General features: G+C 44.5%; 1 protein-coding gene across 1 annotated transcript in view; it reads left to right on the plus strand.

Moving 5' to 3' along the window:
* Window positions 1-24,295, plus strand: part of LOC134612260 (coiled-coil domain-containing protein 18-like) — a 76,095-nt gene extending 51,800 nt beyond the window's left edge. Inside the window, exons 14-18 of the mRNA XM_063456606.1 lie at window positions 1,529-1,614; window positions 12,980-13,062; window positions 21,548-21,646; window positions 22,718-22,840; window positions 24,176-24,295. Coding sequence (XP_063312676.1) covers window positions 1,529-1,614; window positions 12,980-13,062; window positions 21,548-21,646; window positions 22,718-22,840; window positions 24,176-24,295 — 511 coding nt within the window. The remainder of the gene's footprint in view (window positions 1-1,528; window positions 1,615-12,979; window positions 13,063-21,547; window positions 21,647-22,717; window positions 22,841-24,175) is intronic.
* The last annotated feature ends 1,013 nt before the right edge of the window (window positions 24,296-25,308 follow it).

Consider the following 25,308-nt stretch of genomic DNA (forward strand, 5'->3'; position numbering starts at 1 on the left):
AGCACTGGCCAAATTTCCATATGAAAGAATGGCTTACAGACTGAATTTAATTTGGACACCATTAAGACATTTGGCCATTGCAGCTAGACAGCGAACTACTTTTTTTAAATTAAATGCTAGCGACTTGTCAGCTAATGTTGCCCAGTTCCCAGTGTACATGCACCTACCTTATGCACTCCAACATACCCCTAACTTATAGAACTGGGAGGTTGACAAATGAGATTATGTTAAAATACTACTACTACTAATAATAAAATATAATAGAATAAAGCAGGAGGTGCCCTATATACCCAACAATGGTACTTTATAGACATATCACTATTATATATATATATATATAGAGAGAGACAGTTCACTGTCCACCCACTGCCCCCATCCATGAAGAAGATAAAAACAGGATGGGGGACTCCTAATGGCACTGCCCACCCCTGCTATTTTACAGGCCCCACGGGATGGGGTCTTTCTAGTGACTGGCCAGCAATTGCAGCAATTTAAATTTAGTAGCTATGCCGCTACCTGCTATTATACTAATGGGGGGTTACTTGAACTTTTTTTTTTACATCAATGTGGTGGCTGGCTAGCAAGCGCTGACCATCTGCCACATGGTTATTGCTAACCCTCCCACCTCTGAGTGTTATATTATTAAATATTTGCTATATATTTGCATGCTGGATGCTAGCGCTGCTATGAAAAGTCCCCTGAAATTCAGTGATCAATTAAAATTTTCACTGAATTTCAGCAGAAATTAATACACATGTGATTGAAAGTCAGTCAGTCAAAAAAAAAAAAAAATCTAATTTGATTTGACAGAATGACCGAAATCACTGAATATTTGTCTGTGCACATGTCAAATCTCTATTGTACATGCGTCATGTACATGTAGTCATGATTATACTGTGCATATACATTTTAACTTGTACATTAAATGACTCAATGAAAATGAATAGACTGTTTAAATTAAATTTATCACCTCGATTTCAATGTGCTATAATGAAAGAATAAACCAACTAATAGAGATGTCCCGAACAGTTCGCCAGGAACTATTCGCCGGCTAACATAGCTTGTTCGCGGTCGCAGCGGCGAGCGAACATATGCGATGTTCGGTCTGCCCCCTATTCGTCATCATTGAGTAAACTTTGACCCTGTACCTCACAGTCAGCAGACACATTCCAGCCAATCAGCAGCAGACCCTCCCTCCCAGACCCTCCCACCTCCATGACGAATAGGGGGCGGACCGAACATTGCATATGTTCGCCCGCCGCGGCGACCGCGAACAAGCTATGTTCGCCGGCGAACAGTTCCCGGAGAACTGTTCGGGACATCTCTACCAACCAAGTAACACTATCAAGACCTGCTTGCAAATTGTAGACTCATTGAAAGTACTGTTATGTATCATGATGACGGCAGATATGATAACCTTGTGTTGTGAGAACGTTCAGTGCTCACTGCTCTACTGAGTTTAACACGTTTCTGTATGAGCAATATGACATTTTTCTACACACTAGTTAATAGCTTATTTTATTTGTAGCAAGAAATCAGAAATAAATAATGGGCAGTCCGAACTCCTCATTGAATACTGTCATCATCTGTCAAATTTACTGCAAAAATTACAACGTAAGCATATATAAAAAAATTATTTTTTAAAAAATTATAAAAAATGTGAAATCTGTAAACAAAAAACTAAATCAGAGCTCGAAAATGTATAAACCCCTAAAGGACTAAATGTTACACGTTTTTGTCACAAACATGTATTCCTGAACCTATAGTGTTAAAACCACCATTTAGCGCCCCTCGGCCCTTCTTGCCTCCCTAAATATAGTAAAATCTGAGCTGCTGGCTCTGCCCTGTCTGCCTCTGAAACTGCCTGCTGTCTGACATCATCAGAAGTGGCGATCTGAGCCAACCACAATGCTTCCCCATAGGATTGGCTAAGACTGTCAAGGAGGCAGATCAGGGGCAGAGCCAGCACAAGACAAACACAGCACTGGCCAATCAGCACCTCTTCATAGAGATTATTTGAATAAATGCATCTCTGTGAGGAAAGTTCAGTGTCTCCATGCACAGGGTGGAGACACTGAATGGCAGTGCTGCTCACTGTGCAGCACTGCCCCAGGAAGCACCTCTAGCTTCCAGGAAGCACTTCTAGCAGCCATTTGAGGATTGGCAAGTGGAGTTATCACTAGGCAGTAATGTAAACACTGCATTTTCTCTGAAAAGACAGTGTTTACAGCAAAGAGCCTGAAGGGAATGATTCTACTCAAAAGAACAAATTCTATAAGCTGTAGTTGTTCTGGTGACTATAGTGTCCCTTTAAGTGAATCTAATGTTTTTTTTCAGTATTGACAGTTGCATGCAAACCCAGCAGAAGTTGATTGACTGGTTTGAGCAGATTGTTATGGTAGCATAAAAAAACATGTTTTAAATAATTACAATGAAAACTTTTTTTTTCCTTTCCACAGGGGCTTTCATACCCCCAACCCAACTGTTTGTATTTATATTAGTCACAAAAGTCAATTCTTATGGATGCTGCATATATTTGTGGTGGAATCTCGGTAAAAATAAATTTAGTAGGCCGAGATTACCACGTGGCATGTGTACGTGCATATGCTGATGTATCGATCAGTTGGTTGCACGAGGCAAGATACGATCAGTAGTGTACGGAGCATGTGCAAGAATACAGGATATAGTATTCCCCCTCCTCCATTGTGCTGGACAAGCCATGCGGTCAAACAGGAAGTTAATTCTTATTTGTATTGATTGGTTAAGAGAATGTGCGGGTGGAGCTTAATATGGGAGGAGTTATATGCCTATATAAGGAGCCTGCACTATTGTCCGGGGCTCAGAATTTGCTGTATTTTGGTGACGCTAGTCCCTCTGAGTCCCGATCGGTGATCCAATAAAGAATCTCTTCCTTCCTGAAGAAACCTGTGTCCATCTCTCTGTGCTTGGCTTCCGTCAGTTTCTCCGGTATCATTTGGTGCATTGGCCGGGAAGCTCATCGTTCAACGGTAGCTGAGAGGCAGAGGCGTGAGACGGTCTATCTTTGCCCACGTTCTCTACGGCTGCACCCCTGAACTTCTGCGTGGACCTCCCTTCGTCTCGGCGCCACTGGTCTGTTGTCCAGGAGATCATCGGCCTCTACGTGAGAAGTGCTGGGGTGTCCCCGTCGATGAGTGTGAACTCAGGTTCAGGAACGAGGAGGTAAGACAACTGCTGTTTTAGACGGCAGGACCCGCTAGGGGTATACCGATTGTGCGGTAGGCCCAAAGGGGTTTTTGAATCTGTATCTGCCCCCTCTGTCGGAGGGAAGGAGCGAAGGCGCACCGCTCGATCGAACGCTCTTTAGTCAGACCGTTTGATTTGGTTAGTCAGGCGGGGTCCTGGTGTAAATAGCCCTAGCCGGACACCGGTGTCTTGTCTAGACTAGCGTTCTAGGGTGTATATTACGTTCGCTAGGTCGGAGGGACCGGGAGACTAAGCGGCGCCTGTGTAAATTCGGTTCGCTAGTTCTCATCCTATCTGGGCTAAGTGGGAAGGCGTGTAAATTTGGAACCCACTAGACTTTTGATAGTACGACTAAGAGGCGCCTGTGTAAATTCGGTTCTCTAGCTCGTTGTATAGTGCGACTAAGAGGCGCCTGTGTAAATTCGGTTCTCTAGCTCGCTATATATGTGGTGATTGGGCAGTGTGGCTAACCAAAACGGGTGTATATAGTTTTAGGTAGTCCATTCAAGGTACTGGCCAATAGTTTAGTTGGGAATTGTAAATGTGTTAACGATTGTTTTAGTAAAGTGTATATCTTGTTAGATAGCGCGAGCTCAGCCGTCTAGCGAGAGTGTTAATAGTGTGTTGCTGTATTATAGTGCACGGTACCATAACCCTGTATATTTACTGACATTGTATAATAAGTACTAATCATTGTCGTCAATTGCATGTTTTAACACCATAACCACTAATAATTGTATTGTGACCTTAACTTGTACTTTGACCTATGCTAACCGTACTGTAACCGCTATTTGTAAAAGACGATGTTACTGGGGTGTGTTATAGACGGGTAATTCGTATATAGAGAATTATAGCGTGGGTGACTGTATAGTTACGCCAAAGGGCATAATATTGATTATATAGTGACTGGTGTAGCAGCTGTGTGTGTACGGGAATTCCCTGAGTGTTTATTGTTATTGTGTACGTTTCACTTGGTAACCGTACCACGTGGTGCTGTTGCCAAAGGAAACGGGTGTGACTGTTGAATAGTACGCGTGTATAGTAATCGTTGTCGACGACGTTCCATTGTTAAAAATGGGTGCGTCGCAGTCAACGATTCCGGATCCCTTAGGATGTATGGTTAAGAATTTTAAAAAGGGATTCAAAGTTTGTGATTTTGGGGTAAAGATGTCTCCTGTACGTTTGGTCACTTTGTGTACTAGGGAGTGGCCTACTTTGGTTGCGGCATGGCCGCCACGTGGCAGTTTGGATCTAACTCTGGTACAGCGCTTACACGTGGCTGTATCAGGTAGGCCTGAACTTTACGGCCAGTTTCCTTATATTGACTGTTGGAGACAGGCCGTAAATGACTCGCCAAAATGGCTCCAGACATGCCACGAGGAGCAGTGTCGCCTCATGGTAGCTAGGACTTGTTCGTCCACTAGGACTGGTGTTAGGCCCATTTTGGACACGCCCCCTGAGTCCGAGATCCCTTTGCCGCCCCCTTACTTTCCGTTAAGAGGAAGTGACGCAAACGCAGGAAGTCCTGCACCCCTCCCCTCATTACCCCCATCCACTTCCGCTTCCTCCTCCAGTACAGGATCCACCCCCCCTCGTACTAAATCTCCCCTTCCGGAACCAGAACCCACCCCCATTAAAAACGAATATCCTGATTTGGCGCCACTTCAGACTTCCGGTCAAGCTTCATCTAGCTCGGCCCGAAGTGTTCTATTTACCACCTTTTCCCAAAACCAACCTCCCACATCCCCATACCCTATCTCTCCCCGACCGGAACCCATGACTGACGCCTCCCTACGTAGCCCCATCCAAACCCGACAGTTGACTGGTGCCCAACAATTAAAGCACTATCAGATGCCTCTTCGTCTGAATCCCGGGTCAGCTTATATCGATGCCGCAGGTCAAATGGCACACGCTGACCCAGTCTTCGTATATGTCCCATTTACCACTACCGACCTTTTAAACTGGAAGACCCATAATTCCTCGTATACTGAGAAACCACAAGCTATGACTGATCTGTTCACCTCAATAGTACAGACGCATAATCCGACATGGGCTGATTGCCAGCAGTTACTAATGACTTTATTTAACAATGAGGAAAGGACAAGAATAAATCAAGCAGCCATTAAAGCATTAGAAGATAGAGCCCGTGCTTTGAACCAAGCTAATCCAGCAGCATGGGCCGCAACACATTATCCCAACACTGATCCCGATTGGAACGTAAATGGTGCTGATATGGTTCAACTCAGAGCCTATAGAGATGCTATAATTGCTGGCATGAAAGCCGGAGGAAAGAAAGCCATTAATATGTCGAAGACAGTTGAGGTGATTCAGAAAAGCGATGAAGCGCCCAGTGTCTTTTATGACCGATTATTGGAGGCGTACCGCTTGTACACCCCCTTTAATCCGGAAGACGCAGACAATTCCCGAATGGTTAACTCCGCCTTTGTCAGCCAAGCATACGGAGATATTAAGCGCAAGCTACAAAAGTTAGAAGGGTTTGCAGGTATGTCTATCACCCAACTAATGGAGGTAGCAAATAAGGTCTATATGAACAGGGATACAGAAAATAAGAAAGAGGAAGAGCGCAAGATGCGTAAAAAGGCTGATATGCTAGCGGTAGCGATCGCAGGCGTAGATAAACGGGGCCCAGATAGAGGCAATAATAGATGGAGTAGGGAGCCTTTGAGTAGGGATCAGTGCGCGTATTGCAAGGAAGAAGGGCATTGGAGGAACGAATGTCCGCAAAGAGAGCAGTACGAGAGAGACCTACCCAGGGCAGGCTACGGAAACTTTAGAGGCAGAGCGAGAGGTAGAGGAGGTCCCGGAGGGAGTAATGGTTATAGAGGGAGTAATGGGAACAGAGGAAGTGTTAGGGAAGATAGATATATTCCAGCAGCGCAAAGGTCCCGCGATAGAGAAGGTAGGGACTTCGTAGGATTGGCTGACACGGTCATGGAGGACTATTGATACCGACCGGGCTCCATCCCCCTTGGTCAAGCGGAGCCTATGGTCGATGTATCAATAGGGGGGAAAAGGAGTGCGTTCATGATCGACACTGGTGCTGAACATTCAGTGGTGACTAATCTAGTTGCTCCTCCATCTGGAAGGACTATTACTGTGATAGGAGCAACTGGAAGAAGTGCTGCAAAACCGGTTCTTAAAAGTCGACTCTGTACATTGGGAGGCCACGTAGTAAAACACCAATTCCTTTATATGCCTGAATGTCCAGTCCAACTGCTGGGACGTGATATGCTATCAAAATTACAAGCGCAGATTACGTTCCTACCAAATGGAACAACATCTTTAAAGTTTAATGGACCTTCAGGTATTATGACTTTATCCGTACCAAAGGAAGAAGAGTGGCGACTTTATACAGTGTTGACTAGCCAAAACCCTAGGAGTGATGAGACATTGTTTAACATACCAGGAGTTTGGGCAGAGAACAACCCACCAGGACTGGCCCGCAATATTCCACCTATAAAAATTGAACTGAAACATGGGGTTTATCCAGTGAGCCTAAGACAATATCACATTCCGCAGAAGGCTAAGAAGAACATCCAATCCTATCTGGATAAGTTCATACGGTATGGTATCCTAAAATTCTGTACTTCCCCCTGGAACACCCCATTGCTGCCTGTTCAAAAGCCCGGTACAGATGAGTATCGACCTGTACAGGACTTAAGAGCAGTCAATGATGCGGTTGTTAGTATACATCCAGTTGTACCCAATCCATATAACCTGCTTGCTTTAATTCCGGGCGGGGCTACTTACTTCACAGTCTTAGATCTCAAAGATGCCTTCTTTTGCCTCCGAATTGCCGCAGAAAGTCAATGTATTTTCGCTTTCCAATGGGAGAACGCTGTAACGGGCTCAAAACGCCAAATGACTTGGACAAGACTGCCCCAAGGGTTTAAAAATTCACCTACCCTATTTGGTTCAGCCCTAAGTCAAGATTTATTGGATTTCGAGTCTATCCCAGGAGAATGTGTATTGTTACAATATGTAGATGACTTGTTGATAGCAGCAGTTACAAAAGAAAAATGTCAGCAAGCAACGCACGATCTACTACATATTCTCTGGAAGGCAGGATACAAGGTGTCTAGAAAGAAGGCTCAGTTGTGTTTGCCAACTGTCAAGTATCTGGGATTCCATATCTCTGAAGGTCAAAGGATTATGGGGCCAGAGAGAAAAGAAGCTGTCTGCCAAATACCAATACCCAAGAATAGAAGACAAGTGCGAGAATTCTTGGGGGCAGCAGGCTTCTGTAGGATATGGATTCCCAGCTATGCGATACTAGCAAAACCTCTGTACGCAGCTATCAAAGGTACAGAGCACGACCCCTTCTTATGGACCCAAGAACAGCAAACGGCATTTGAAGATGTGAAGAAGGCTTTGATGAGTGCCCCAGCATTAGGTCTACCTGATCACACACGACCATTCTACTTATATGTACACGAGCAAAGAAGAATGGCTGTGGGAGTATTGACACAGTACTTGGGATCATGGCAAAGACCTGTTGCCTACATGTCTAAGCAATTGGATGCAGTGGCCAACGGACTTCCACCTTGTCTAAGAGCCGTAGCTGCAGCCGCCCTGCTAGTAGCTGAAGCCGATAAACTCACTCTGGGTCAAGAACTTTATGTACGAGTCCCACATGCAGTACAGACGTTGTTGGATTACAAAGGAAATCATTGGTTTAGTAACAGCCGTATGACCAAGTATCAAGCAATGTTGTGTGAAAACCCAAGAGTGCATTTAGAGACTGTAAACACCTTAAATCCAGCTACCCTTTTGCCACAACCTACTGAAAGTCAACATGATTGTTTGGAAGTAATGGATGAAGTATTTTCAAGTAGACCAGATCTTCGTGATTTTCCTATCCAGAACCCCGATGTTCAATATTATACCGACGGCAGTAGTTATGTGAAAGAAGGGATCCGCTATGCAGGATATGCAGTAACAACAATAGACAAGGTGATAGAAGCTCGGCCACTGGCGAAAGGAACATCAGCACAAAAGGCAGAATTAATAGCACTAACACGAGCGTTACAATTGGCTGAAGGTTTAAGAGTAAATATCTATACGGACTCTAAGTATGCGTTTTTAACCACTCATGCCCACGGAGCTCTGTATAAAGAAAGAGGACTACTGAATTCAGAAGGCAAAGAAATTAAGTACGCAGCTGAAATCCTACAACTATTGGAAGCAGTGTGGGAGCCGAAAGAAGTCAGTATCATACATTGTCGAGCGCATCTGAGAGGAGATGGTGATGTAACCAAGGGAAATCGGATGGCAGATAGTGCAGCTAAGCGTGCTGCTGAATCAGGAAGACAGGAGTATGTGGGGCATATAGCTGCTCTAATACCAACCCCACTGTCTCAATGGACTCCAGTTTATACAACTCAAGAAGAGGAGTGGTTAAAGACTGAACCGGGAAAGTATCTGGAGAGCAAGTGGTATCAGCTAGAAGATGGAAGAATAGTTATACCAGCATCGCTAGCGGTAGAAATTGTCCAAAATTATCATAACGGGACACATTCTGGGAGAGACAGTACTGAAGAATCTCTTAGAAAACATTTCTACATACCAAGATTGTCCAACTTGACTCAGGCCATTGTACGTAGATGTGTAACGTGTGCTAAGAATAATGCAAGACAAGGACCAGTAAAGCCACCAGGAGTCCAGTTTATGGGGGGACTCCCCATGTCCGATCTACAAATAGACTTTACAGTGATGCCTAAATCGGGTGGACATCGTTACCTGCTGGTAATTGTGTGCACCTATTCAGGCTGGGTAGAAGCATGTCCTACTCGTACCGAGAAAGCAGGAGAAGTTGTGAGATTCCTGCTACGAGAAATAATACCCCGATATGGACTACCCTGTTCTATAGGATCGGACAATGGTCCAGCTTTTGTTCACCAGTGCCTACAACAACTGACTCATATGCTTGGTATAAAGTGGAGGCTTCATACTGCATATAGACCCCAGAGTTCTGGTAAGGTAGAGAGAATGAATAGAACTATAAAGAACCAGTTGGCTAAAATGTGTCAGGAAACCCAACTTAAGTGGAACGTTCTCTTACCTATAGCTCTATTGCGAATCCGCAGTACCCCTACCAGAAGGATGGGCCTCTCTCCTTTTGAAATTATGTATGGGCGACCACCTCCCGTACTTGGTAACTTAAGGGGGGATTTGAGTCAGTTGGGAGAAGGAATTACCCGGCAGCAGGTTGTAGAGTTGGGTAAGACTATGGAGGAGGTACAGAAATGGGTACAAGATAGATTACCTGTGAATATTTATCCCCCTGTTCATAGTTATCATCCAGGAGATCAAGTGTGGATTAAAGAGTGGAATAATGTACCGTTAGGGCCCAAGTGGAGAGGTCCTTATGTTGTTCTTTTGTCTACCCCTACAGCGATAAAAGTAGCAGAAGTGACTCCGTGGATACATCACTCCAGGGTTAAACCAGCAGCAGTCGATTCTTGGCAAGTTACAGCAGATCCAGAGAATCCCTGCAAGATCCGGTTGAAACGCACTACTCAGTCGGAGTAACGAGGAATTATTGTGGATTACAAATTTTATTGTTACAGGTGTAAGTGAGAAGGCCATAATAAAGCCTGTCCTCTTACCATCACATAGTGTATAAGCCAGGAAAGTCCCGAAGGGACACCTGTGAAGACGAGCAGAACTCCATTCCCTGCAGCCCTCACATCCTGGAAGCTGAGGTTCCATCGCACGGACGAAGACTGAGGATGACGGCGAAAGATGTGCTTTTGATTGTGTTTATTTACATGTGTTTTTATATTCAGGAAGGTAGAGGTACCGACACTCCTAGCTGTGAGGTATGCATTAAGACTACGAGAACAGGTAACCATATTTCCCAAACCCTAATTTGGCATTCACAATACGAGTGTAAAGGAGATGTATCGAGATGTAGATACTTAAATATAGATTATAGTGTGTGCCATTTAGGAGTAGGAGAACCTAAGTGCTTCAGTCCAGAGTATCAGCCTCGTACAATTTGGTTGACTCTCAGGAATGGAGATCCTCAGGGGACCCTAATTAATAAGACGGTGTTAGAATCCGTACATTCTTCGGGTGTTCTGCTATTTGATGCGTGCAAAGCGATATCGAGTGGTAGAAAGCCGTGGAATGTATGTGGGGATCTTAGATGGGAGAGGACGTATGGGTCTAACGATAAATACATTTGTCCCAGTAGCAAAAATAAATATGTGAGTCCTAGATGCCCAAATAAAGACTATAACTTTTGTCCATATTGGTCTTGTGTGGGGTGGGCGACTTGGGGACAGACAGTAGACAAAGACATGATAGTGACTAAGTTGCCGACTAGCCCATATTGTAAGTCTATGGAATGTAACCCAGTCCATATACTTATTAATAACCCCGACAAGTTCTTAGATAAGTATGGCAATTTATTTGGGTTTCAGATATACGGGACGGGTTTAGATCCTGGGACATTATTGTTTATAGGGATAGAGACTGATACGGTATCCTCCCAGACTCATCAAGTATACCATTCCTTTTATGAAGAGATGAGCATAGATAATAAGATCCCCCATAATGCTAAAAACCTGTTCATCGATTTAGCTGAAAGTATTGCCGGTAGTCTTAATGTTACCAACTGCTATGTGTGTGGAGGTACTAACATGGGAGACCAATGGCCTTGGGAAGCAAAGGAGGTAATGTCCGGTTCTGAGGCAGTTGACCAACTAATATCTACACAAGCCGATTATCATATGAGTGTTAGAGGTAAATCTGAGTGGAGATTAAAGACCTCCATCATAGGTTATGTTTGCATAGCAAGGAAAGGAATAATGTATAATACTTCTGTAGGAGAATTAACTTGTCTAGGGCAAAAAGCTTATGATGATGATACAAAGAATACAACTTGGTGGTCGGCTTCAAATGTCTCAGAACCATCTAACCCGTTTGCTAGATACGCCAATTTAAAGGATGTGTGGTTTGATCTATCCATCACATCTACCTGGAGAGCCCCAGCAAATTTGTACTGGATCTGTGGTAAGAAAGCCTATTCGGAGTTGCCACAGGACTGGGAAGGGGCATGTGTGTTGGGTATGCTCAAACCATCCTTCTTCTTGTTACCGATTGAAACAGGTGAGACTTTAGGTGTTAAAGTGTATGATGTGAATCATAGGAAGAAAAGGGGACCCATAGAGATAGGCACCTGGGAAGATAATGAATGGCCTCCCCAGCGTATCATAGACTATTATGGGCCAGCCACGTGGGCTGAGGATGGTACCTTTGGTTATAGAACCCCTATTTATATGCTCAACCGTATTATAAGATTACAGGCGGTGGTTGAGATTATCACAAATGAGACATCACAAGCGCTCAATCTTCTAGTGAAACATAATACCAGGATGAGGACAGCAGTATACCAGAATAGATTAGCCTTGGATTACCTTTTGGCAGTAGAGGGAGGTGTATGTGGGAAGTTTAACCTAAGCAATTGCTGTCTTCAAATAGATGATGAAGGGCAAGCAATAGCTGAGCTTACTAGCCATATGGTTAAACTAGCGCATGTGCCTACTCAGGTATGGAAAGGGTACAATCCAAGTAGTTGGTTTGGTAGCTGGTATGAGTGGTTTGGAGGGCTTAAGGCAGTGGTAGGTGGAGTCCTACTGATTTTACTGTTGTGTCTACTCCTACCGTGTCTTATACCCCTAGTAGTTAGGTCTGTGCAAAGCCTGATAGGAAGTATAGCAGAGAGGAAGGCTGCTGCACAGATAATGGCGATATATAAATATAGGGCTCTAGATCAGGGAGAACCAATGCAAGAAGATGAATGTTGAAGATTCACATCATAAGATAAGTCTGGTCTGGTTCAAGGTAACTTGCGGTGTAAGCAAACTAAGGTTAAGTGATGCCTCAAGTAATTGTAAAATATCAAGAGGCATCAAAGGGGGGAATGTGGTGGAATCTCGGTAAAAATAAATTTAGTAGGCCGAGATTACCACGTGGCATGTGTACGTGCATATGCTGATGTATCGATCAGTTGGTTGCACGAGGCAAGATACGATCAGTAGTGTACGGAGCATGTGCAAGAATACAGGATATAGTATTCCCCCTCCTCCATTGTGCTGGACAAGCCATGCGGTCAAACAGGAAGTTAATTCTTATTTGTATTGATTGGTTAAGAGAATGTGCGGGTGGAGCTTAATATGGGAGGAGTTATATGCCTATATAAGGAGCCTGCACTATTGTCCGGGGCTCAGAATTTGCTGTATTTTGGTGACGCTAGTCCCTCTGAGTCCCGATCAGTGATCCAATAAAGAATCTCTTCCTTCCTGAAGAAACCTGTGTCCATCTCTCTGTGCTTGGCTTCCGTCAGTTTCTCCGGTATCATATTTATATTTCTGTCTGGTTCATACTGACCCCAACAGGCTTCAATTTCATTTCTTTTTTTTAATGACTGACAGGATAAGTCATTAAAAAGGTTTATAAACGTGTGTCCGATTTTTCTTGAGCAGTTGCCCGGTTTATCGGCTGGCAGTAAATCCAGTGGAAATGTAATAAACTTGTGGTCCAAAACCAGATAATTTTTGACTGGGTTTTGCAGATAGAATGTCTTTTAGGCCTCAGCTATGCTTCGAGTTTGGCTACGTTCACTTTGAATTCTGACTTTAGCGATTAACCCTGTAGACCAAATAACACTGGAGGTAAGATGTTTTCTTTTTGTTACCAATTACCCATGCATTTCTCTGTTGTAAAGGTCTTCTTAAAAGCAATGCAAGATTAGGTCATGAAAAAGATGAAGCTTTAAAGTACCTGCTTTTCATTCTAAAGAAAGTTAAGGTAAATAACAACACAATTGTGTCTACAATCTAGAATGATGATAACTTGATGTTTTCTAAAGCTCACCCAACCTCCAATTTACGGTCTCCTACCTGTGCAATAGGGTGCAGATTATAAACATCTCCTTATGTCAAATTGTGTCATTGTACCATATCCCCCTTTTTTGGGGGGGAATTCTTTATTTTTGCGAGTAATGGCATATAATACAACATATTTTGTGAGTAGCAGGTATATGATTTAGACAGTACTGTTATACACACATCACCTAGCTGGACCTACTCATTTTTTATTAGTTGGGTACTAGTGCGCCCAGGCTCTTCTGTAGGTGGACCTACGGCTTGTGGTATGGGGGGGGGGGCTGGTAAAAGGCTTTTCGCGCCTTGTGGCTAGGTCGCAGTGCGCCCTGATATGTACTCTTTAATAAGGTGCTTATTTTGGGGTTTTAGCGGGTCTTTACCTTCCCACGGCTATGCTATATGTTTGAATGTTGGTGCTGGTACAGGTGGCTGGAGTCGTGTGCGGTGTGTTCAGCTATCGGCTGTGTTGTGCGTTGGTGTCGCTTGTGGACCCTGTGCTGTTGGGGTGGGGGGGGGGAGGGGTGGGGAATCAAGGTTACTCTACGTTAGCGCTGTACCTTAAGCTTACGGAGCCAACAATATTACTACAGAGGTATGGTGTATAGTTAAACAGTGAAGAAAGGTAACAATTAACGATTTTGGTGGTATACAAGTATGTACAGTCCCAAAGTTCAGGGTGGCGGTTCTGCCGCCGCGGGTGCTCCCTCTCTGGGTACAAATGGGGTAACGTTTGCTACGTTCCAGGTTGGGTGAACCGCTGCCCTTGACTGTGCCACTGGCAGGCCTAGAGCTTGTAGGAAAGATGGCGCTTCAGCAGGGTTTAATATGGCGTGTGTCTTCCCCGCTTTTTCGGCAAGCAGGTGGCGGGGGCCCCACTTGTATGCGATGGAGTTTTCTTGGAGAAGCTGGGTGATAGGCTTGAGGGATCTCCGCCAGGATAAGGTATGTCTGGAGAAGTCCCGAAAAAATGCTAGTTGTGCTCCTTCAAAGGACACCGTGGGGGTGCCTCTGACTGCCCCCATTATAACTCCATGAGTCCCGAACTAGTTTTAGTAGGACATCCCTGGGTACCTCTTGGGCTGCATTGGTCGCCTTGTTGAGTCTGAAGCAGGAATCCACTACCATCTGTTTGGCCTGTTTGGGCACAAGGAGAGTGGCAAGGAGCCTCCTACAGTAATGAGGGAGTTCTGCTCCTGAGACTGTTTCTGGCACTCCCCTGATCCTCAGGTTGCGTGCCCTGGCTTTATCTTCTAGGTTGGCTAGTTGGGCCTGATGGTCAGCACACTGTTTCTGCAGCGCTCCCATGGCTGCTTCTGTGGCTGACTGTGCCAGTTCATATCCTGCCATGCCTTCTTCCACTGTGTGCACGTATGTAGTGAGAGAGGACACTGCGTCCCGTATTGGAGCTAGGTCTGCTGTAAACATGGCCTGGATCTCCGTTACTAGGGCTTTAATATCTGCCCTGGTTGCTGGTGCTGAGTCCCCCTGTGCTGGGGTCGTTGGTGGTCCTGTTCGCCGCCTCGGTTGAGGTGAGATATCGGCTGAGCTGCTGTCTTCCTCCAAGGACAATGGTCTATATGCTGCTGCGGGCGCCATCTTGGCTGGTGCAGGTCATGTGGCTGTATGCATGTAGGCACCGATATCCTGGGAACCCAAGCCCGGGTCCGGTCGCAGTTTTTTATTTTTCTTCCCCATGTCTCTGGGGATCGGGCAGGAGCTTGCGTGGGTTTGTTCCGAGGGCAGTGTCGGCTTTTTTTTTTTTTTTTTAAATCTTTATTTTTCGTGTGCTTGAAGTAACAAACAGGCCTGCAAAGCCACGATGGCAGTTGCAAGCGGTAATAAAGCGGTACATAGCGTGGCATGTAAAACAGCACTTTTTTTTTATATTATAGTTTGAAACCATGCTTTGGGTCAATAGTTTTTTGTAAGGAGGTTGCTTTGCTAAGCGTAAGGTAAGTACGCTAACAATCTTTAACACAAATGACAATGAGCTATTCAACAATATTAGTAGATTTCTAATATTCACAGGTTATGAACCTTATGAGAGTATCAATAGCGCTAGCAGGTTTTCTGGTCTGTCAATTTTCGATTTGACATGAATAGAAATAGCATGCTGCCGCACTATGGGGAAGGAGCTAAGATGGAGTGAGATTTGCTATTTCCTCAGGTGCCAGTGCAGCTCTAGGGGTGCCACAGCGAGGCTTTTGCAGCAGGCAGTCAGTGGGCATAGCGAAGGGGTTGGGAATTTACCGCCAGGAGGGAGGGCCCCGATCCTGGAGTCTTTAATAAGGCGTGCCTTTACTATTAGCTAGGATAACTGAATTGTAAGGTGGTCAAACCAGATAAACGTTAAGCATAACTCAGGAGCATAGATGTATAAAAGTAACACCAAATGCATATAAAAACATTAAATTTGCCATATGGAAGTCAGAGTCTATGCGAGGCAAGGTGGGTGACTCATTTATGGCTTCTAGAGTCCCAGTCAGACCACACCCGCACGAGGCATACCACTGTCCTGTTCGGGTGCCTTTGTAGATCCTGGTCTTGGTCTCTTCGTGTGCTCAGAAGGCGGCCCGTGTCGTGGTCGCGGGTCGGTAGCTGACTGACCAGGTGTTGCCGTCATTCTGGGCCCTGTGTCCGACCTTCTCCATCCTCGGACTTGCGTCGCTCTGTTCTTGGGCGAGGTGAGTCTTGTCAGTGCATTCTTCTCCTTACCAGTGTGCCCTGATCTCCGCAGCCCTTTGCATCTCCACTCCCCACCAGGTCCCGACCGCGGCTGTAGGTGTTGCTGCGACGTGTGACTCTTTTGATAGTGTGGTCTGGGAGCGCGGAGTCGGTCCCCGTCGGACCTTCGTGCAGTGTAGTATCGGTGGGAGGGGAGGGCATGTTTGCGTTGGCACCCTGCTCGAGCGGGTAGGAGTGCTTGGCAGCTGTGCGGCTGCCGGTTCGTGTGATGGGAGTAGGTGAGCGTTGCTTGCTTTGTGGTAGTGGGTGGCTGTTGTGGAGCACTTTGTTTCAGTATACCCGCTAGCTTCATCCAGAAGGTCTCAAAGTGGTAGTTGATTCGTGTGACAATATCTTGTGGGGAGTTGCTGGGGTGGTCGGCACATGTTGTGTCCGCCATCTTAGAGAGGCCTCCATTCGCTGGCTTTGGCAGTATTCCATCTCTCCTCAAGCTTGGGATCACCCCCGCCGGTCCAAGGGGGGGTAGCAGGGCTGGCTTGTACTGTGAGCAGCTTCAGGGTGCCTCCAGGTCTGGGGAGCGGCCGCCTCCCCCGCCCGTTGAACACCAGGCCGCAATGTCATTTGGGTCTTCAGCTGGCCCCAATCGGGCTGCACAGGATCCCATCGAGTGCCCTCTATCATGGGTGACAGGAGGGTGTCTGGCAATGCCGTGTGTCGCGACTGGGTGAGACGATTTTCGCTTATTTTGTCAGGATTTAAGCAGGAGCTCGTGTAAGACACGTCTCCCTGCCATGATGGTCAGGCCCCGCCCCCAGTGTCGGCTTTTATGCCTCCGTTCTCGGGCCCGTTTGCGGAGCAGCTCCGAAACACGTCTGGCTCGTTTGGGCGCTGGCTCCGCCCCCCCATATCCCCTTTTAAAAAATCCAGGTAGAATGGTGTAAAGGTCCCAAAATGGACTGGTATACAGTTTTCAAGTTCAGAGCGTAGATGTGTCAGTCTCTAGTGAAAGGCTGCAAAAAATTTCACTTTTGCCAAACCACATACAGGAAGTTTACCAAGATAAGGATTTTGGAATAGATCCCCTTGCAGATTCAACTATTTTTATCTGAATACTATAATTCATACTATAGTTTTAGTGATGGTTGTTTTTTTTTTTTTCACGGTATGGGGAATATGATTTTTGGACAGAAGCCTCCATTTCGGTAAATGCCGTAATACTTGGATCAGGCATAATACGACCAAATACATGTTAGGGTCTGAAAACAATGTAAAACTTTTTAAACATTTTAAAGTATATGAGTTGTAGATAATATTCAACATAGCTCCTGAACTCTTCGATTTGCCAGTTTGTTCTTAAGTCTTCATAACTTGAAGCTTAGTAAATCAACTCCGTAGTCTATTGCAATGGTTCCCAACCCAGTCCTCAAGTACCCCTTAACAGTCCAGGATTTAGGGATTACCAAGTTGTGTCTAAGGTGTTTGTAGGAAAAAAATAAACACTTTATTTAGGGTAATAATCCCTAAATCCTGAACTGGTAGGGGGTACTTGAGGACTGGGTTGGGAACCCCTTGTCTATTGGGTTCAATATGTTAGATATTCTACTGCCCTTCATAAATAGGCTGAGACTTCTTGATAACTATGTACGGTATATACTCGAGTATAAGTTGAGTTTTTCAGCACATTTTTTGTGCTGAAAAACCCCAACTCGACTTATACTCGAGTCAATGTCTGTATTATGGCTGGCAGGGAGCGTTGACTTACCTCTCCTGCAGCTCCTGTCAGCTCCTTTCTCCTCCGCGCCGGTCCGGTTAGCTCCCCTGTCAGCCCCCAGTGTAAGTCTCGCGAGGTCCGCGGGGTCATAGCGCGGCCGTGAGACTTACACTGGGACTTGCAGTGGGAGCTGACCGGACCGGCGCGGAGGAGAAGGGAGCTGACAGGAGCTGTAGGAGAGGTAAGCACTGTCTGCCAGCCCCCTCCACTGAACTGCCAATGCCACTGGACCACCAGGGAGTGAGAGCCCCCCGCCCTGCAATGTATCAAGCAGGGAGGGGGGACGAAAATAAAAATATATATGAATAATAAAATAAAATATTAATAATTTAAAAAAAAATAAAATAAAAATATAACAAAAAATTAATTAAAATAATAATAAAAAATAATAATAATCAAAATGCCCACCCCCCACCATGGCTCTGCAACACATACACAAACACAGACTGCATCACACACACTGCACTCATATACACACACACACTGCACTCATATACACACACACACTGCACTCATATACACACACACACTGCACTCATATACACACACACACACTGCACTCATATACACACACACTGCACTCATATACACACACACTGCACTCATATACACACACACTGCACTCATATACACACACACTGCACTCATACACACACACTGCACTCATATACACACACACTACATTCATATACACACACACTACATTCATATACACACACTACATTCATATACACACACTACATTCATATACACACTGCATTTATACCAGGGCCGTCTATAATATGATTAGGACCCTGGGCAATGCATTTTCTTGGGCCCCCTGGGCCCTGCCCCTCCCATCGCCTCACCCCCCAATTACGCCCAACCCGCAATCACACTGACAGACGTACTGGCACATACACACAGACAGACATTAAAACATTAACAGATACATACTGACACACACAGTCACTGACACACAAATATATACTGGCAGACATACTGACACACACAGACATACATACATACACAGACACATACACTAACAGATATACTGACACACACACAAACACGCTGACAGATATACTGACATACACAAAGGCATACTGGCAGACACACAGACAGACGCACTGGCAGATACACACAGACAGACGCACTGGCAGATACACACAGACAGACGCACTGGCAGATACACACAGACAGACGCACTGGCAGATACACACAGACAGACATTAAAACATTCACAGATACATAGTGACACACACATACACTGACACACAAATATATCCTGGCAGACATACTGACACACACACAGACGTAAATACACACACACACACACACACACAGACACATACACTGACAGACATACTGACACACACACAGGCCTACAGACACACACATACAGACACATACACTGACAGACATACTGACACACACACACACAGACATACTGGCACACACACTGACAGACATTAAAACATTCACAGATACATACTGACACACACATACACTGACACACAAATATATCCTGGCAGACATCGGGTCGAAACGCGTTAGTGTTTTTTGCTGTTTTTATACAATATATTTTTATTGTTTATTTTATATATCTTTGATTAAAATAGCTATTTTTAGCATTTCAAATACTCCAGACCTACCGATTATTTTTCTTTGCCGACTCCTGGGATCAGTCGAGTTCTGGGCATTGAGAGCGGAGGTGTATTTCTTGAAACATCAGAACATGCGATTATAGTCAGAGCCTACTATATGTGGCTCTGCAAACTGTGAGTTGGCAATTGACACACTGTTCTAATTAATTCTTTCCACCATACAGTATTATGCTATGTGCTATTGTCTTTGACATTTAGGTGGTGTCCATACGAATTGAAGAACCAGTCTGTATAAGTATTTTCTATTGCCTTGATTCACTATCTGGAGCGCCCCCTATCTGTTTTTATTTTTTATCCTGGCAGACATACTGACACACACACACACACACACACACACATACACTGACAGACATACTGAGACATACACTGACAGACATACTGAGACATACACTGACAGACATACTGACACATACACTGACAGACATACTGACACATACACTGACAGACATACTGACATACTGACACACACACACACACACACACTGACACACACACACTGACACACACACACACACACACTGACACACACACACACACAGACATACTGACACACACACACACACACAGACATACTGACACACACACAGACATACTGACACACACACAGACATACTGACACACACACAGACATACTGACACACACACAGACTCACACACACACAGACTCACACACACACAGACTCACACACACACAGACTCACACACACACAGACTCACACACACACAGACTCACACACACACAGACTCACACACACACAGACTCACACACACACAGACTCACACACACACATACTGACACACACACATACTGACACACACACATACTGACACACACACATACTGACACACACACATACTGACACACACACATACTGACACACACACATACTGACACACACACATACTGACACACACACATACTGACACACACACATACTGACACACACACACATACTGACACACACACACATACTGACACACACACACATACTGACACACACACATACTGACACACACACATACTGACACACACACATACTGACACACACACACACACTGACACACACACACTGACACACACACACTGACACACACACTGACACACACACACTGACACACACACTGACACACACACTGACACACACACACTGACACACACACACTGACACACACACACTGACACACACACACTGACACACACACACTGACACACACACATACTGACACACACACATACTGACACACACACATACTGACACACACACATACTGACACACACACATACTGACACACACACACATACTGACACACACATACTGACACACACACACATACTGACACACAGACACATACTGACACACAGACACATACTGACACACAGACACATACTGACACACAGACACATACTGACATACATTTAGCCACCCTCCAGGTTCTTACCTTTTCCTGGAGTGTGGTTTCCCTGGTCCAGTGGCAGGCTGAGGCAGATGGGAGTTCTCCTCTGGAACTCCCCTCCTCCCTGCCTTCCTCCTCCCGCGCAGCTATTATCTCCGGTGGGAGGAAGTGATGTCCTCCCAGCCGGCAGCAGAACAGGAAGGGGCCCGGTCGCGCTGTTTAAGCGCCACAGCGCCTGACCGGGCCCCTGCTGACACATGCTCCCCGGGTGGCCCTTAGTGCATGGGCCACCCGGGGAGCCTCCTCAGTGTGTGGGAGCCGCACCGCCCGATCCATAGGGGATGCGCAAATCGCGGGGCCCACAGAGCAGCTGCTCAGGGCCCCCCATGAGCAACTGGGCCCGGGTCAGCTGCCCCGTTTGCCCCGCGTTAAAGACGGCCCTGATTCATACACACACTGCACTCATACACACACACTGCACTCATACACACACACTGCACTCATACACACACACTGCACTCATACACACACACTGCACTCATACACACACACTGCACTCATACACACACACTGCACTCATACACACACACTGCACTCATACACACACACTGCATTCATTATATGCACACACTGTAAATAAATATCCAATAAATATAATGTTTTTAGGATCTAATTTTATTTAGAAATTTACCAGTAGCTGGTGCATTTCACACCCTAGTCTTATACTCGAGTCAATACGTTTTCCAAGTTTTTGGGGGTAAAATTAGGGGCCTCGGCTTATATTCGGGTCGGCTTATACTCGAGTATATACGGTATATTAAAATGAGTGTAATGAATGTCTGGTAGTGTTCTAAACCACTGCTAATAGAAAACATCATTATGTGATGCAAAATATATTTTTTTCCTCTCAGAAATCTAATATTCTAAGTGAAAAAAGCAGAGAACAAGTGGAACAGCTTCTCAATGAGCACGTCAGCCTAACAGACAACTGTCACAAAAGAGATAGCCAGGTAAGAGCCAATACAAAGCGGCATAGTACATTGTACTTCACAAACCTCAGTCTAATGGATGCACAAAACAGAGGGAAATATAAAATGGGAATAAAACATAGACAATGACTGCTTTGTAATGAAAGGCACTGTATTCTGGCAAATGGCGTATCACTATGAGAGTGGCCATGACGTGGCAGACTCTAATACAATAAAGGCCTCTGAATGTATGCATGGTGTGAATAGTTGATATTATGCATAAATAATTTGCATGGAAATGGATATTGTATAAATATGCCAGTACTGTATAGATGTATTATGTTTTCATAGGAAGTGGCAACACTCCATGAAATCCATCTCAGGCCCAGCAGAGTTGGCTACACTAGTGGCTTCCAACCCAGGAAACCAGGAGGAGCCTACCTTTGTACTCATAAGAATAAATGCTAATACGCCGAACAGTCCTGAATTTTGTTCCTATGTGTTTACTAACAAAACCTGGATTGTTGATGTGCCTTTGAGCACTCTGTTGGAGACCACTAATCCATACCTCCCAACATTGGGAGGGATGAGATTGGGCCGGGTGGCCGGGCTTGAGGGGTAGTTGCCAGTTGCGCAATTCGCATCACTGATAATGCTCATAATGGGTGAACCTGCCCAGAAAAGAGGTGGGCTTACCTGGAAAATAGATGGACCTGTCAAGTGAACAGGCCTACATGACTGGGCTCCAACCTGCTGTAGACGGTGCAGCTGAAGCACTCTCTGCAGGGTTCTAGTGCCCCTACACCGCATAAGCACATCTAATGACGTGCCCGTGCCAAATACGGGACACCAGGGAACTAAATGAGGACAGTAGTACAAGATAACTACATTAAATTTAGAAGTTCTAACTGTTTAGAAATGTGTCTATGTAACTAAGCTACATTGTTCTTTCTCTAAATTACTTTTGTTACATCAATTGTTTAAGTATTTAGAACAGCTCTGCCCCTGGACACACATCCCTAAATTGAAGTGTCCCTCTTTGTCCATTTGAAATTTTGTAAGGTATTGGTAAATGGGATGGTATTCGTAAAATATTTTCATTTTCTCCAATAGATTACATCTGTGGTGATTGAATTAAAACATTTAGGAAAAGCATACCGTAGTATTGTTAATCACTCTGAGAATACTGACGACAGAAACTCAGTTTTGTGGATACGCAGGGTGCAGGCTTTACAGGTCAGTCCATTTATGTCATCTTTACTTTTAATAATTATAATATGGTGTATAGTTTATAGCACAACACTGTATTAAAGTGAAAATATCTACGGTGTTCCATAACTCATTTTGCGAGTCCATTGTTATCTCAGCAAAACACAGTTAAGTGAGTAGATCCCAGCTTAAAGGACATCCACATTCTTTTAACAGCCCAGAGGGCAATAGCTAGGCTTTGGAAATCTCAGAGTCCGCCACAAGTGGCAGAGGTCTGCAAAGACATTGATACACAACACCTGTATGAAACCTGCTATAGAGGGATCCTCCCCTTGACAGACACAGCAGCTGAAGCTTGGAGGCTCTGGAAAGCGAGAAGTACGGGAGACCCCCCATGACCAAGCCACTAGACTTGCTAAGCTCCCAGGGTTAATCACCAGATAACGATAGACAAATGGGTACCAAAACAACACGTTAGAGACAACAGATGGAATAGGTAGACTTATGAATATAGGAAAATGTATGTAGGTATATGGCACAACTAGAGATCTCAATATCTGTGAATGTGGAACTTGATGTAAAAAGCTTGGTGTGGACCCCCTCCTCCCCCCCCTATCTTCTTTCTGTACACCCCCCCCCCCCCCCCCCGCTCCCCGTTTCATGTTTGTATGTTCAGGGCATTGACAAGACGAAAATCAATATACTTTTTTAAATGGAAAACGTATGCTAGAACAATGCGATGTACAGATGTGATGTACACTGGCTTATCTGCAATTTTCCCTATCCCCTTTTCCTTTCTGTACCCCTAATAAAATAAAAAATTGGCAAATTGAAAAAAAGGACATACTATAGTACCAGACATTATACACAATAGGCAATTCTAAACAGGTTGAAGAGACATTCTTGGCTGGAGTTGGTCTATTATATTCGTAATAAATTATATAAGCTGTGGCATTCAGACATGGTCTCACTTATCACAAGACATGATCAATTATGAATTATCATGATCATGATAAATTAAGAATAAGATACATAGATGCATATGCAGTTATATAGCTCCTAACTCCAACGTCCTGCGAATCAGGAGCCATTGATTTTTTATTTTTTTTTTAAATACAATGTTCATATCTATTGAATGTGTACCATGTGATGAAATGTTTTGAGAGCAAAAAAGGCAAATTATAATAAGAAAGATATTTAAAAAAGGCTGTACCAGGTATGTGACATCTTGTAAATTAGATTACGCATATTTACTCTTCTAGCTTAGTACCTGTACTAATACCTGTTCCTAGAATTTAATTTTATTGTATGTTTAGTTATATGCACATTTTACATGGTAAACCAAATATTGTTCTTTTTCAGGATTCTCTTAACATCCTTAAATGTCAAAAAGAGAAAACGGAATCTATCGAAAAGGATATTTGCTTATTGAAGAAGGAAAAATTACCTGAACTGAGAGAAGTCCAAAATATATCGACATAGACAGTCATTAAAATTTGCAAATTTGACACAGTACCTGTTTGTACAGTGAGCTTTATTTTAATATTTATGTATAATTAGTATTTTATATCTATTTGACTCCAGCTATATTGGAATATCATCCATTTTCTTCGATTTATCAGGTCCTAAATCACATTATATATAATTCACATTTTTAAATTGTATAGTTTGTATGTTTATTGATTTAAAATATATTAAATTATTTTCGTATGAAGTCTATGTCTCAAATGTATTCAGTAAAATGTGGATTTTATGGAATCCAAAGTGAATTCAAAGAAAATGTAAAATTTGACCCAAAATAGACAAAGTGAAAGCATAGATTACTTAAAACAGCTCTGTGACTTTGCAGGTTTTGCTTTTAAATTGGTCTGTTTTTGTCTGTATTTGGTTTTATCTATTTAATAAATTCACCCTACTTTTTAGATGCAGATAAAGACTATTTTTTCTAATGGGGTGGATGCATGATCTTTGCTTAAGCCCAGTCCATTGCAAACAATTGCCAAAGTTCCATTTCATTTGCTAAGCCAAACTACCCACAATCATGGCCGTCTTTAACGCGGGACAAACAGGGCAGCTGCCCCGGGCCCAGTTACTCTTAGGGAGCCCAAAGCAGCCGCCCCATTTGTCCTCTGCCCGCGACAATTTCTTTTAGGATCACGATCCTTAAATAAATAGTAGCGGGCCCGCAAGGGGGCCATCGGGTGGCTCACGCAGTTTGGGCCATTCGGTGGGCATTTGTAAGCAGGGGCCCTGTGGCCATCCGGTGGGCGTTTGTAAGCAGGGGCCATGTGGCCCTTTAACAGCCGACCGGGCCCCTTGCTTTTTGGCAGTATGTGGGAGGAAGTAACGGTCACTTTCTCCCAGCTGGTGCAGAGCCGCACAGGAGAACCCGGAAGAAGCAGTGCGGAGGGGTCCAGGTATGGGAGAGCTGGACCCCAACTCCCAGCCACCGCAGCCAGCACACTGGACCCCTGTTAAGCCACCCTCTAGCAAAA

Source organism: Pelobates fuscus, chromosome 5 (genome assembly GCF_036172605.1).
Source record: "Pelobates fuscus isolate aPelFus1 chromosome 5, aPelFus1.pri, whole genome shotgun sequence".
In the NCBI taxonomy this organism is placed as follows: Eukaryota; Metazoa; Chordata; class Amphibia; order Anura; family Pelobatidae; genus Pelobates; species Pelobates fuscus.